The 14,623-nt window shown below is 40.1% G+C and overlaps 1 protein-coding gene across 1 annotated transcript in view; it reads left to right on the top strand.

Annotated features, from left to right (window-relative positions):
• The first annotated feature begins 4,967 nt into the window (after window positions 1-4,967).
• The window catches only part of HECW2 (HECT, C2 and WW domain containing E3 ubiquitin protein ligase 2), a 222,534-nt gene continuing 212,878 nt past the window's right edge, over window positions 4,968-14,623 (top strand). The window contains exon 1 of the mRNA XM_040971908.1: window positions 4,968-5,299. Coding sequence (XP_040827842.1) covers window positions 5,008-5,299 — 292 coding nt within the window. The 5' untranslated portion in view covers window positions 4,968-5,007. The remainder of the gene's footprint in view (window positions 5,300-14,623) is intronic.

The following is a 14,623-nucleotide window of genomic DNA, read 5'->3' as shown; positions in this document are numbered from 1 at the left end:
TGAACGACTTCACATTCTGTGTCCAGAATGTTAGATTTTACCTTGTCCATTGTGGGCTTGTGAATTGGGAGATCTAAAGGTCTTTTACAAGTGGATTATTTGAAAGTTGGTATGAATTTTGTGTGTAAAAATAATGCTGTCAGCATTGAGATTGAGTTGCCTGGTGATGGCAACAGGAAACAGTGCATCCTTTCCCTGCTGCCCCCTATTCTACAAGACGACTAAAGCGCAGATACTAGCTACATGAAGTTACATGGCCTTTGCTTTATTGGCTTAGTAATTCATTGTTAGAACAAACCAGAATGAAAAAGCAGGCAAGCTCCGTTCTGCTTCAGTCCTCATCACCTTCCCCTTGCCACATGCCTCTCTTACTGTCCAACCTTTGGAGGAAGAGTCTAAATTCTTTCCTCTGTTCTTCCTTCTGCAAACTGCAGCAGTTTGAGTTTTACCACTTCCATCAAATGGGTTGCCATTCAGTATTTAGATTTCTTATGCTATGATAACTTCATATTCTTTAATTGTGACTTTTGATGCTCTTTACTTTGAAGATATTCTTTTTTCTATCTCCGTCCCTCCCTCTCTCTTTTTCCCTGTCTCCTGTGTACATGTGTGTATGTTTTTTTCCTATTTGAACTTGATTTTTACTATTTACATTTTACCATCAGCTCTAGGATGTTGGGCAGGTGTGATTAACCTCTTAAAGCTTCAGTGTCTTCTCTGTCAAGATGGGGCTCACCCCAGGCCAATGGTAGATGTTAGGATCCCCTTTTTGTAGGGAGCATCCACTCTGTTTCTATTGCTAGATTCTCATCATCTACATGGGGTTATTCAGAGCTTCCATTTATTTCCCTTCCCCTTCTTCTTCCTGAGTGACTTTTCCACATCTGTGCTTGCAGTTAAAATGTTCTTCCTGCATTTATTCTTTTTCATCTAATCCTTAAAGGTCCAGCTTAAATAGCACTTCTACCATCAATTGTTTTCTGTCTCCTTCAGCCAACCCTTTGTGTCACAAATCTTTACTTCTCTCATCTGATAAAGATGCTATCCCTCAAAGTTAATTAATAGCATATGGGTCTTATAATGGATGTGAAATTGTTTTGCAAAATATGAAACACTCTAGAAATATTGTGTTACTCTCCTTTACTGATATTCTCCAACGAATTTCACTTGTATATGAAATGTCCCAAAATCAAATTTTTTTATTTTTAAAGATTTATTTTATTTTTATTGGAAAGTCAGATATACAGAGAGGGGGAATGACAGGAAGATCTTTTGCCCAATGAGTCACTCCCCAAGTGGTCGCAATGGCTGGAGTTGAGCTGATCTGAAGCCAGGAGCCCAGAGCCTCTTCCAGGTCTCCCACACAGGTGCTAGGTCCCAAGGCCTTCAACCATCTTTGATTGCTTTCTTAGGCCATAAGCAGAAGCTGGATGGGAAGCACGGCCCCTGGGATAGGATCCCACATGGAATCCTGGCACATGCAAGGTGAGGACTTTAGCCACCCCAGTATCAGATTTAATTCTTTCTTTCCTTTGGACTATTTTATCTTTTCCCCCAGAAGGCCATATTCCTGGTGGATAAGATCCATAGTTGCATTTTTCAGGAAAAGATAGCACAGAATTTGAGAAAACCTAGCACTTTTTATGTAGCATTTGAAGGTACTTCAAAAAGATTGTGGAAAACACAAGAAGTGCAAAAATGAAAATCTATGCTTATGAACGATCTTCAAAAAAGGTGGAAAAAGTGTACTGTGAAAAATGTATCCCAAAGTTTATTTTCCACAAATTTTTGAAGTACCATCATACTCTGTGATTTGTGCTAAATATATGCTAGTAGGTGCTTTAAACAGTGAATTCTCCCATTTCTAGGTCTTTTTTATTTTCCACTGAAATTAAACTTGTTATGTACTCAGTTTTGCCTCTTTATTGTGGGCTCCTTTGGTTTGAATGCAGGCTTACGAGGATCTGTAATTTGTCTTTTTTTTTTTCTGTTTTGTATTTAATGCCTTTTGCGTGGGAAATGTTCAGCAAAAATTGTTGAAATAATGAATGAACATACCATCAAGTGCTATTGCTAATCTCTGGCTTGAGGGCTGGAGAGTGGCTCATGTCAGGGTTATGGGACCAACACATGGGCTTCTCCTTTGTAGATCTTCTTCAGTGCTATTGTGGGTCCTTTTGCTTCTGTTTTAGTTCTGTTCTTTGAATGAGTTAGGATGTTGACATCCTCATTTCTCATTAAGTGAGAGGGAAGGAATCTTAAGAATGTTCAAACCAGCTCTATTTGATATAAATTAGAAGGTAGTTATGCAGTACTAGCTAAACTTGGTTGAAGATTTGTTATATGCCAGGCAATGTTTTAAGGTTTTTAAATTTTTTTGCACTAACTTGATTACTGCCAAAGTACTGTGAGGCAGGTGTTATTTTTTTTTTCTATTTGATAGGTGAGGAAGCAGAGGCACAAATTAAAATATATTGTCTGAATCACAGGGTGAACTAATACTAGAGGCATTGTCAAAATTCAGAAATTGAGCTTTGACGCTTGTTCTCTTATGTATTATACTCACCTATCTCTCTGCTTGAATAGTGGTCATTTAAAACCAACAGCTTAGGTGTAAATGTATTTTCTTTCACTCTTTTTAGGGCATAAAGATTGGCAGTAGATCTTCTGTTTTGATTTTAAGTTATAAAGGTTCTGACTTATTTCTACAGGGAAGCAGTTTAGTTATGTGTTGCCTGCATTTCTACTTTCCCCAATGTATTAGGATTAAATTATTTATAATGCTTATTAAAGCTGATGGGGTGGGTGACTTGCTGAGTTTTAAAGAAAATATGAATGAAATAGTATTTCATGGACCTTTAAACTGGAAATTATTATTTAATTATAGTGAGTTGGAGATTATCTGACATTTGTGGGTTATACTGTGATGTGAAAATTACCAAAGACCACATTTGTAAAAGCAGTGCTAGATTTATGAAAAAGGGTCTGAGACTAATACCTTTAAAATGGATAAATTGGCGTCTCTGTTCATTTTTTTTTCATTTCTTTTACATGTAGGATGTCTTACCTACCAGCTCAAGTTAATTCAGTTTTAAAAGGTGTGTTGAAAGCATGAGATCAACTTTATGGCAGAAACTGAAGAAATATTTTTGCAAGCACAGTATCCCTACAAATGGAAATATGTCTTTTCACCTCATGACTGTGAAATGGCTGAGGAAATAAAGAAACTAGGGAATTCTACCACTCTCCATCCTCCTTTCAGGTTCATTTTTTCTGGTTGAAAGTTACAATGCAATATTGCATCCAAGATTAGTGAATGCAATATTGTTTTTATAAATTTCTTCAGAATTATTTGAAAGGTAGAAACAAAGAGGGAGAGAGAGAGAGAGAAAGAAAGAGAGAGAGAAAGAAAGAGAGAGAGAGAGAACCCTCCCATCTGCTGGTTTACTTTCAAAGTGCTTTCCATAGTCAGGGGTGATCCTGGCCAAAAACCAGGAGCTCAAAATTTATTCCCGGAGTCCTACACAGATGGCAGAGATCTAAGAGATCTAAGTATGCGGGCTGTCATTTGGACCATCATTTCCTGCTTCGCAAGGTGCACATTTGCCAGAAGTCAGAATGAAAAGCGGAACTGGGCCCTGGGCCCAGCTACTCTGATATGGGATCCAGGCTTGCCATGCAGCATCTTGATTCTGCTTAATGCTACCCCAAGACTGCTGTTTAAATGAAAATTCATGCTGACCATCTAGACTTTTAAATGAAATATAATGTATTGAATATGCCAGCACATACTGAGGGTGCAGAATTAATGGTAACTCCATAAATACATTAGTGAATTCTGTAGCTCTAAAAGCAGTGGCGTGTAAGAAAACCAGATTCATTTTAAATAAGGCCAGGAGACTCTGACAGGAAGTGTAAACCTGGACACAGACTGGAAAATACCAACAGTAGAACCTCCAAGTACAGAGGTCTTACAAAGAACTTGGTCATGATCTGTTTGCCGACTCACAGTGAGCCACCAGGGGGTGTATGTAAGTTAGCACAGGGAAGGCCCTGTTCCTTAGGCAGGGAAGTCAAGAGGGAGGGAATCAAGTAGCTCATGGTCCAGGTTGGTCAACAGGGTACGAACTGACAGAAAGGAAGAGGCGACTCAGAAAAGGGGTGTGACTTAAGAGGAGAAAGATGCTCACTGCCCTTCAGTAGTTCATTTCACAAATCGTTATCCACACCTGCTGTGTTCTAGGCATGGTTGTAGACACTGGGGATAAAGCAGTCAACAAACGATGAATTTGTGCATTTGTGAGGCTTAGATTCCTGTTGGTTGAAGTAGACAATAGCTGATTAAATATCACATCATACTAACCACTACATAGGAAATAGAGCAAGAAAGGAAGAGTGAGGATTGCCAGAACAACTGCAATGTCCTGTATGATGTCTGATGACAATGAAGAGGTGTCATTTGAGCAAGCTTCCCTTTCCATCTCCCAAAAACATCTTGTGAATTGCATTCTTGTGCTAAGGAAATTGTACTCAGTGTTTTAAACTGTATTTTGCATGTATCACAATTTTGTCTTGCTGTTTTAAGATATAATTACAACATGAAGTAAATCCATGTGTGGGTTGGAAAAGGAGAAAAAGATAACATATTTGAAGCTGGGGTGTTTGGGATAGGACAAACCTAAAAGGGACAGCCAAGAATACCCCTCCTCTTTGATTCCTTGGAGGAAGCTGGGTCGGGGAACCTGAGGGCCACAGGTGTGTGACCACCTCCTCTGCTGCCATGTGACCTCAGTGTCTAAAAGTTGTTTCTGATTTTGTCAGTTGAGAGGAGAATAGTAGATGTTATATTGACAGCAGAAGATTTGCATGGTCTGGCTTTAATAAACACTCCTCAGGGCTGTGTTTCTGGGAAGCTTCATTCTAATTCTTTGCTTTGTGGCACTCATATTTTACCCCTGTCTGTGTCTTGCAGCTTTGTAGGAAGCCATCCTCAGAGAGGCAGACGGGATGGCTAGCTCAGCCCGGGAGCATCTGCTTTTCGTGCGGCGGCGAAATCCCCAGATGCGGTACACACTCAGCCCGGAGAACCTGCAGAGCCTTGCGGCCCAGAGCTCCCTGCCGGAGAACATGACCCTGCAGCGAGCCAACAGCGACACAGACCTGGTGACTTCCGAGAGCCGCTCCAGCTTAACCGCCAGCATGTATGAGTACACACTGGGGCAAGCCCAGCACCTCATCATCTTCTGGGACATTAAGGAGGAGGTGGACCCCAGTGATTGGATCGGACTTTATCATATAGGTGAGTCAAATGAAATGGATTTGCATGTGACTCACAGCCTCTATTTTTGCACTGGCATTTTCCTAGTCTGTGTTTTTGCCTGGGAAAAAATCGTGCATATACTAACACACAGTAAGATTTGGGGGTGTTTCTTTCATCTTTGAGAAGGGATGAGTCAACCATTATAAATATTTTTTCCTTATATGATTTTGTGGTTTCATCTCTCCCTAATTATTAGAGCCAACAGATGTTACTGTTTTTTTTTTGGTTTTTTTTTTTTGCCTTTGATCGATAGTCCTGATTTGTAAAGAGGTATCTATTAACACTTGTGAACATATTAAGAAATGATAAAATGAAATGGAGGTCTAAATTTAGATAATAGATTTGTAAAAATGCTGTGTATTTCCTAAAGGTTAGTTCCATTAAGAACAACTTGCGATCTAAGATATCTTTTATTTCAGAATTCTTTGAACGTGTCCTAGATAAGTTATGTGAAGGGAAGCATCATGGTCTTCTCACAAATAACTTAGAAACAGTTGTTGTTTGTTCCAGCTGTGTTTAGCTGAGTTGCAGTTGTTATTTATAGGTAAGTTATAGATAAAGCATTGCAGGAAGTATGAAATGTGCTTTATTTGAAATCAAAATTAGAACCTGCCAATTAACCATGGAGAAATCCACAAAAGCTAAAATTCCCTGAACTTGGAGAGCACTTTCACTGAGTGAAGGAAATTGCTTTCAAAATTTAGTAACAAATATTTTATTAGGAAATCAGTGTTGCTTTCAAAGTATATGCTAAATATCCTATTGAAAGTAAATAAATTGGAGAAAAAAAAAGATCTGTTCTTGATAGTGCTTCTTGGCCATGGGAAGTTTTGCCCCTTGAGGGAAGTTTGGCAATGCCTAGAGACATTTTTGATTATCACAGTGGGATGGTGGTTGATGTCAAACAAGCTAATAAACAACTTGCAATATGCAGGGAAGACTCCCACAGAAGTAATTGTCCGTGGTTTCTCCTGTTGAGAGCAGATGGGTTGGAGCAAAGGAATGTCCATGCTAAGATTCTGTTAAAGTGTTATATCTACTGAACTTTGTTTCCCAGGGACAGGGATTTTTGTGTTGTGTAAATGTTTTAAAGAATAGCTCTGAATATACCCATATAATAACATCTAGCCATACTGGATAATATAAAATCTAAAATGACAAAAACATCAGTGAATTGGTTTCTTTTTTCTTATGGCAACAAAAAAGAAAGTCTTTATAGCTCAGCATTTTACTGAATATATGTTTAAATACATATTTCAAATTGAGAAAGATGCATGATTTAATGCTTTTATATGTACTTCTGTGTTCATAAACTCACTGTGTCGATGAGACTCAGAAGTAATTTTTTTCATTTTGATTCATTTTGTTCTGTATATTTAAAAATATTTGAGAAAGACAAGAGGAGCGGAAGGAAAATAGGAAGAGGGAGAGAGAGTCAGAAAGAGTACTTTGATCTTTTGGTTCATCTCTTCCCCCAAATCCATGAGTGTTTTGAAACAAGCTGAGAGCTGAAAACTGAATCCTGGTGTCCCACATGGATGTGAAGAATCCATCCACTGGAGCCGTCCACCATTGCCCTCTAAAGTTTAAAATAATAAGAAACTGGAGTCAGGGGTGAAAACATGGAGTCAGCTGTTGTGAGACAGGGGCATCCTAAGCAATGTCTTTACTGTTATGCTGAATACCTACTCCTAAATTCACAACTTTGGATCTTATAAAACCTTCTCATAGTATATTTTCTGATTTTAAACTCTCTATATTACACAGTATAGATGTATTATATGTTTATATCTTTTATATTAAAATTCTAAATCTTATGAAACTATAGATAGCAGATTGTGGTACTGTGCTTTAAAACTTTTATGTGATATTTCTTTTGAAAATAATCAATTTCAGTTTTCTTCTATAAGGTGATTTACTTTGCATGGGAATAACTTATTTTATAAGATGCAAAAATGACTTAAGTTGCTGGCTTGCATTACTTCATATATCTTCTCAGCTTTCTGTTTCCTCATTTCTTGTGTTACTCTGTGCAAATTTTAATCAAACCCATAAACATGCTCTTTTATTTTGCTTTCTGAAAAAAATACAGATCAGAGTAGTAAGTCTGAAGGTAACCCTAGGACATCATTAGGAAAGCAAAGAATGAAATAATTTGTTTTAAGTGTCAATTCTTCTTCAGTTCATTGCTATAGAAAATGTTTATTTTTGATTATGTTTACATCAGAAGGATCCAGGGTTAAGGAAGGTGGATGAGACCATTGTTTCCAAATTCTTTCTTCCTCCCGTATCTGGGGGGAAGGGGAAAGATAAGGGGAGGAGCTGTACCTAGCCTCTGAACCGCCTCAGCACCTGGGGATGGGAAACAGCCACCGGTATCATCCCAGGGTCCCCAATGTGGAGCATGTTCTGAGGGTTCTGCCTAAGTGGTTTTGATAGTTCTGAAATGCTGCTGTTCTTGCTGATCCAAGGATGAGGTAATCCTTCCAAGGCCCATTGACTGACATAGTCTACCTTAGGGTCTCCATTCACCCAGATTTTTGCTATCATCATTTGGCTGGGGTAGTTGTTCAATGTGTTCAACTTTCCTTCTTGTGCTATGGTACTAGATGTCCTCTGCAGGCCTCAATGGGTTGCCACATCCTTCATGTGCATCTGGGCATGCTATCCACTAATCTGTCTTTTCCACTGTGGAGGCCTAGTTCTGACACATACATTCTATGGTCTGTCCACCAATCCCAGACTTGAACCCTCAGGTCCCCAACACCACTACTTGTGTTGTCCACCAGACACCCTGCAAGCCCACACCTCCAAACCTCCACAGGCATGCTGCCGGGTGGCTAGTGGGCTTTACTCGGCACCACTGGTGGCACAGACTGCCCGCCACCCTCCTGGACTATTCAGTTCATTTCAAGAAACTTCTGTGTCTTTCTTAGGTAAATTATTGTGTTTTTTTTCTCCATGCTTCTTAGCATGTCTTTTTTCTTTGGCTGCTTTCAATAATTCCTATTTTTGGATTTCAGCAGCTTGTTTACAACATGCCTAGATTTTTTTTTTTTTACATTTATCCTGATTGATTTTCTTTTAACTTTGTAAATTTCAAGAAAGTTTTGGCCATTATTTCTTAAAGTGTTTTTTCCATTTTTATTTTTGTCTTCTTTTTATTTCTAAAATCATTTCATGTTGTTCTGTAAGCCCCTGACATTCTGATTTATTTTCCTTTAATCTGTTTTCTCTTTGGTATTCAAATTTGATCATTTATGCTTATCTGTTTTCAACTTCACTAGTTCTTTTCTTCTTCATCTTCATTCAGTTGTCAGTCCCAGCCATTGAATTTTAAAATTTGATAATTTTACTTTCACTTTTAGAATCTGTATGTTTTCCTTTTTTTTTTTTTTCTTTTGATGTTTGCTTCTATGGTGAGATTCCCTACTAACTTACTCAGATCTTATTTTGTTCAGTTCTTTCAATGAAGTTGAAAAACAGTTGCTTTAAAGTTTCTGTTTCCTAATTTCAGTGCCTAAACCATCTGAGTCAGATTTAGTGCTCATGTTCTCTTTGTATTTCAGAGGCTGAGAAATGGGCTGGTGGAGGCAGAGAGGAGAGTTACTGTGTGTCGTTCACTGTCCAAATGCCCACAACATGTAAGCTGGACCGGGGCCAATGCCAGGAGCCGGAAACTCAATCCAGCTTTCCGTGTGGGTGACAAGAACCCAACCACCCTTACTTTCATCGTTGCCTCCCAGTGTCTTCATTAAAGGACTTGCACCAGACTTGCACCCAGGCACTGCAACAGGCATCTTAACTGATAACTTAACCATTAGGCTAAAATGCCTCTCCCCTTGATTATGGGTCCCATTTTCCTGTTTCTTTAGATAGTTAGCAATTTTTGCGATTATACTGGATATTGAAGATTCTGTGTTGTAGAAAGTCTGTGACATAATAACTTTTTTTTCTAGTATTCAGAATTATTTACTTGAACTTGTGCAAGTTTGATTTTACATTTTGTCAGGGGGGAATCTCTGGAATGCCAGTGTAGCACCCAGGATTCTTGTCTTGGTGAGATTCAGCCTTTAGATTTTTTTCTCTCCGATTGGTTTTTTTTAAGGTCTTGCTTTTTTGGACTTTGTTAAGGTAGGTCTTTGGAACAATTTAAGCTGAGACATTGTACTTATTCCCAAACAGGTCTGATGTCTTCCCTGCTCACCTGGAATGTCAGGCAGGTGTGTTTATTCTGGCTGGGCTGTAGCCTCTGGTGATTCTGTTGCTGCCTGAGCTCTGTAGCAGCTGCTTTCTACAAAGCCTCAGTAATCTCTTCATGAGCATGTGCTGCTCAGACCTTGATTGAAGATTTGCAGAGGACTCTCTTTTGGGCTTTTGATCTCACAACACACAGTTCTTTTCTTTGCAGTGCTCTGAACTGGAAATCTGGTCACTTCAGTTGACCTCCACGCTGATCTCTGCCTGTGTAACAAAGCAGGAACTGCTCTTGACTCTAGTTCTTGTCCTGGTTGGGATTTGGGGTCATCTCCTAAGTTTTTCTTTCTGAGATTGTAATCTTCTACCACCTGCTACCAGGTGCCTAAAAACAACTGCTTCCCAACTCTACTGGAACGGAAGGCTAGTCTGATGTTATTTCCTTTATCCCAACCCTTAGCATGTATTACTCAGTTACTTTTCATTTATGGAGGTGGTAAGAGGGCTCATTTAATCTTTCTAATTATTTTCAGAAAGCTCTGGTAAAAAAAAAAAAAGGTGGTTTCTTGATTCTTAAGTGTTTTCCAATATATATTGTATTTTCTATTTGATTTAGTTCCAGAGCAGAATCCCAGATCTCTCAAGAGGCTGGGACTAACTTAGACACAAGGTTTTCCAAATAGTCATTCCATAAAGGTAGACTGAGTTTCCTGGTGTTTGTGGGCATGCTTTAGCAGATGTTGCACAGTGAAAAGCCTTACAAGTCCCCGATCTTAAGTTTCAGATACTAAATATGGCTTGTCACAATTGAGTAATTATGTGTAGCTACTCAATTTGGTCCTCAAATTGACTGAATGAAGACCCAGTCTTAATCAGAGATAGGCATTTTCCCCTGCAGCTAAGATGCCTCTTTTGATCTCTAACTTGGAGAGACAGTCTTCAGCAGGGTCTTTGCAATTTCCCAAGGAGAGGGGTATGTCAGAACTGTGGTCTTGACCTTCTCTGCTCCATTCTCCATACAGTCAAAGCCCTGATAGGATCAGAAGATGGACAGTGAGTCTGATTTCTAGAGAGATATGCCTTCTATAGACTCATGGAAGTTCTAAACCTTTATGATGATCCAAATATTGTGTAGTCTAGAGGTGGAACATGATTCAGTTCTGCCCATTGAGTTGCAAGGGGAAGACTAAGGGACAATTTCACTTTCCCATGAAAAAAAAAGCAGTCTTTTAGATTCCTCTTCTATACCTGGAACTCTGGGAAAAGAATATGTCTTGAGCTGTTGTTCCATGCAGCAATCACAAGGCTTCAGTCACGAGCATGACAAGATAGGAAGTACTTTGAATGGCAGTCCAAAGTTCTTGTTATTTCTGAGGGGAAAAGAAATTTCTTTTTTTTTTTTCTGTTGGTTAATAACCTGGGCCAGGACAATGTATAGCCAGGAGCCAGGAACACCATGCAGTTCTCCCACATGGGTGACAGGAACTCAAGTGCTAGGACCATCATCTGCCTCTTCCCAGGCACATGATCAAGGAGCTGAATTGGAAGTGGAGCATCTTATTACTGGCATGCCAGTATGAGATATGGGCATCCTAGGTGGTAACTTATTCCTCTGTTCCACAATTCGCATTCTTAGCAAGACTTTCTTATGCCAGCAGTTGTTCTTAATATCTAGCATTACTACAAAGATGAGAAATAAAAAGGATGATAACTGTTTATTAAAATATATTTATATTCATTTATTTGAAAGGGAGGGAGAGAAATGCAGATTCAGCGACAGAGGGAGATCTTCCATCATCTTTTTCATTCTCCAAATGCCTACAGCAGCCTGGGCTGGACCAAGCCAAGCCCAGAAGCTTGGAACTCAGTCTATCACATAGGCAACAGGGACTCAAGCACTTGAGCCATTGCCTCCAGCATCCTGGAGTTTGCAGTATCAGGAAGCTGGAATTAGAAGCAGAGTTTAAATGTGAACCCTATATGCTAGTATGTGAGTCTGGCATCCCAAGCTGTGTTGTAACTGCTATACCAAGTGCAGGATAAAGAGGGTGTGAGCTAGTTCAACTCAGTAGTTACTGTTGCGTAAAGTATTCTTATGGGCATTTTAAATATAACCAAACATCACTAGATTGTTTTTAAATGAAGTAGCAAACATTCTGAAAATATCTTCAAGGTATGTGGAAAATTTCAGAGACTTAACAAAATGAGTGATGATGGGAAGAATAGTTTAAATGCATAGTTAGTAACTTAACAGTAGACAAGGCAGTTTTGGGGAGCACTATTTAATGAATGTAGGTAGAGTAATACATTTGGAAGAGTTGAGAAAATAGGAAATGTGAAGTCTGGATGAGAAAATATTTTGGGGGTCTACACTAAATCATGAAATTAAGACTGCTATGACTATACAGTGGTATGCATAATAAGGTCTCTCTAGTGCATTTTTAAATAGATGCGCTCATTCTCTTGTTTTGTAACAACACTATGTGTCAGAAATAGCTTCAGATTTCTATACCTCCTGGCAGGATGCAGCCTCTCTCCTTCAGTTTTGTCCCAAGGAGCCTGCTAGGATTGTGTCCTAGCAACTTCTATCTTTATTTATGGAACAGAAATGGTCTCTATAGAAATAAGTCCCAATGGAGAAAGAATTTAATGGAACACTGCTCTGGCAAGGTGTGGCTTCTTGGCACACTCTGCACATTTATTGTGCTTCTCTGGGTTTATATTTTCTTCCCTTCTAGAAGTGTGAGTTTTATTTTTGATTGACTAATTTTTAATTATATCTTCAGATGACTTTTAACGCTACTGATCTAGTAGGAAATTATATTTACCTGAATTTGAAAAATAGTCTTTCAAAAACATCTCAAGGTAGTAAATAGGGACTTTTAGAAAAAAAATTGAAGCACCATTTGAGGAAACTGTGGATGTGAACATTAACTCTCCCTTCCTCCCGAACATCTAGTATATATCCTAACATTTTTAGAGCTTACTGCAACATAGCTGCAGCCCAGAATCTCCAAATCACAATGAATGTTTCACTGATGATTTTCAGAAATCACTGGGTTTGGAATTTATGGTTTGTCTCCAAAATTAGAACTGACCGTTCACAAACTTGACAGTGCTACACATTGCCATTCCTTGGCTCACCAAATGAAGAAAGCCAAATTCTTACTTTGTGCATAACACTCAAGGAACCCGACACAAACAACTTTTCATGAAAATCTTGTTGTAAACAGTTTAAAATGGAGTCAGAGCATATTAAAAGTGTTTTATACTCATTTCTCTGGTTTTAATTTTTATTTTATTTTTAATATTGTTTACATAGTTGAGAGGGATGCTTGCCCATGTGGACCTCTGATTAGTGTGGGGAGGTATGGAGGAAAGTGGGTGGGACAAATGCTTCTGTTCTTTATTTTGCCTGTGTCTACAAGGTGAGTAGGGGAGGGGGACACTCCTTGCTGTCAAACATCAGGATTGGGGGATAGTCATTTGATAACATCTTAGAAGCCTCAGTGAGGAGAAGAGTATTCCAAGGGTGTTCCTTTGTAAGCTTTGTTGTACAAGGGTTGAGAAAATCTTTCCAAGTCTCTTAGCTTACTAGGTCCAACTTAGGGTGCATCCATAGACCCAGACACTTAATGCAAAGCTTGGCCAGGTGAGTTATACAAACTGTTATGTTTTATATCCTCTGATGAGTACTCAACATCATCTGCTGGCTTAGATAAGCTGGTTGTTATGTTCCTTGTGTGCATCTGGTCATGCTGTCCACTGCACAGGCATCTGCAATTGAGGACGCTGAGTCTCAATACATGATCTCCAAGGTCAGACCACATATATTGTGATTTTCCCTGTGGCTGGGATTTGAGTCCAGTGATCTAGTTGGGAATCCCCCCGAAAAATCTCGCCTGGGTGACCTCAAACTTAATTTTTGTGTGTACCACCTAGGGCAGGGTGAGGTTTCAGTTCATTACTTGCACCAGCCAAAGAATATACCAGTTGATGCAGATATCTGTCAGTTTCACTCCAGCCCACCTCTCTGAATTGATGGGTGCTATGGCCTAGCCATTTCCAACCCTCCCGGGCCCAGTCTTTATGTATACCAGCAGGCGCTGCAGCCTATTCGGATGATCCTTGAGAGCCCCCACCAAGCTTGCCCCCAACCCTGGTTTTTGTGTGTACTGGAATGTATTTCACAGCCTAACTTGGTCTGTCCCATATTCCATCCAGATCTCATGCACACCCATGGAGCTTAGCTGCAGCTTAGCTCAGCCTGCCATGCCCCCAGACTTGGCCCATTTTTATTGTGACAGGTGTCACCGCCTTGACCAGACTGGCTCAAGCCCAGCCCTGTCACTCATGTCCACTTTCAGGAACTGTACCAGAGCAGAGGATTGGCCACAGTTCCCCTAACAGGCCTACTGCTAGCCCCAGATCTTGTGTCTACCAGGTGGTACATTGGTCCATCCTGACATGACTTGTATCCAGTCCTGGCACTTACTAGCCAGTGTTGCAGCCTAACTGAGTAAATGGACTGCACCCATTCTGGCTCTCTGTTATCCATTCAGTGGGTACAACATCCTAGCCTGGACTGGCCTGGCCTCTCCCATCCCCAAACCCAGCCCAGATGCTGGCTGCTGTGCCTAGATCCACCTGCTCCCCAAGTCCCAGCTGTCAAGCTCACCAGTGGAAGTAGCAGGTCTGCAGGGTTCCACTACCACGCCTGCTGCCAGCCCCAGGTCTTGTGCATGTTAGTGGGTGCTTAAGCCCAGTCTGAGATTGACCACCCCCAATCTCAGCATTCAATAGTTGGTGCTACAGACTGACTCAGCCTCGCACACCCCCCAGTCCCAGCTCTTGCTAGTAGCTGTAGAAGCTTCATCCAGCCTGGCTCTCTCCAAGTTCCTGCCTCAGCGCTCTTGTGAACTTGCTGGTATTGTTGTCCAACCTGGCTTGGCCTGACTCAGCCAGGCCTTTAGACCCAGTCCGCACATATGCCAATGGATGCTTTGCTCTTATGCTTGATTCTCAGGCCACTCAGAAGAAATACAAAGGCTTAATTTGCCTCTTCTCATTGGGAGGCAATTTCAGGTACCTAAGAAAACTAGAAAA

This window comes from Ochotona curzoniae, unplaced genomic scaffold, assembly GCF_017591425.1.
Source record: "Ochotona curzoniae isolate NIBS_2020 unplaced genomic scaffold, NIBS_Ocur_1.0 contig_2210, whole genome shotgun sequence".
NCBI classification, from domain to species: domain Eukaryota; kingdom Metazoa; phylum Chordata; class Mammalia; order Lagomorpha; family Ochotonidae; genus Ochotona; species Ochotona curzoniae.
This window is presented reverse-complemented; position numbering and strand designations above follow the sequence as displayed.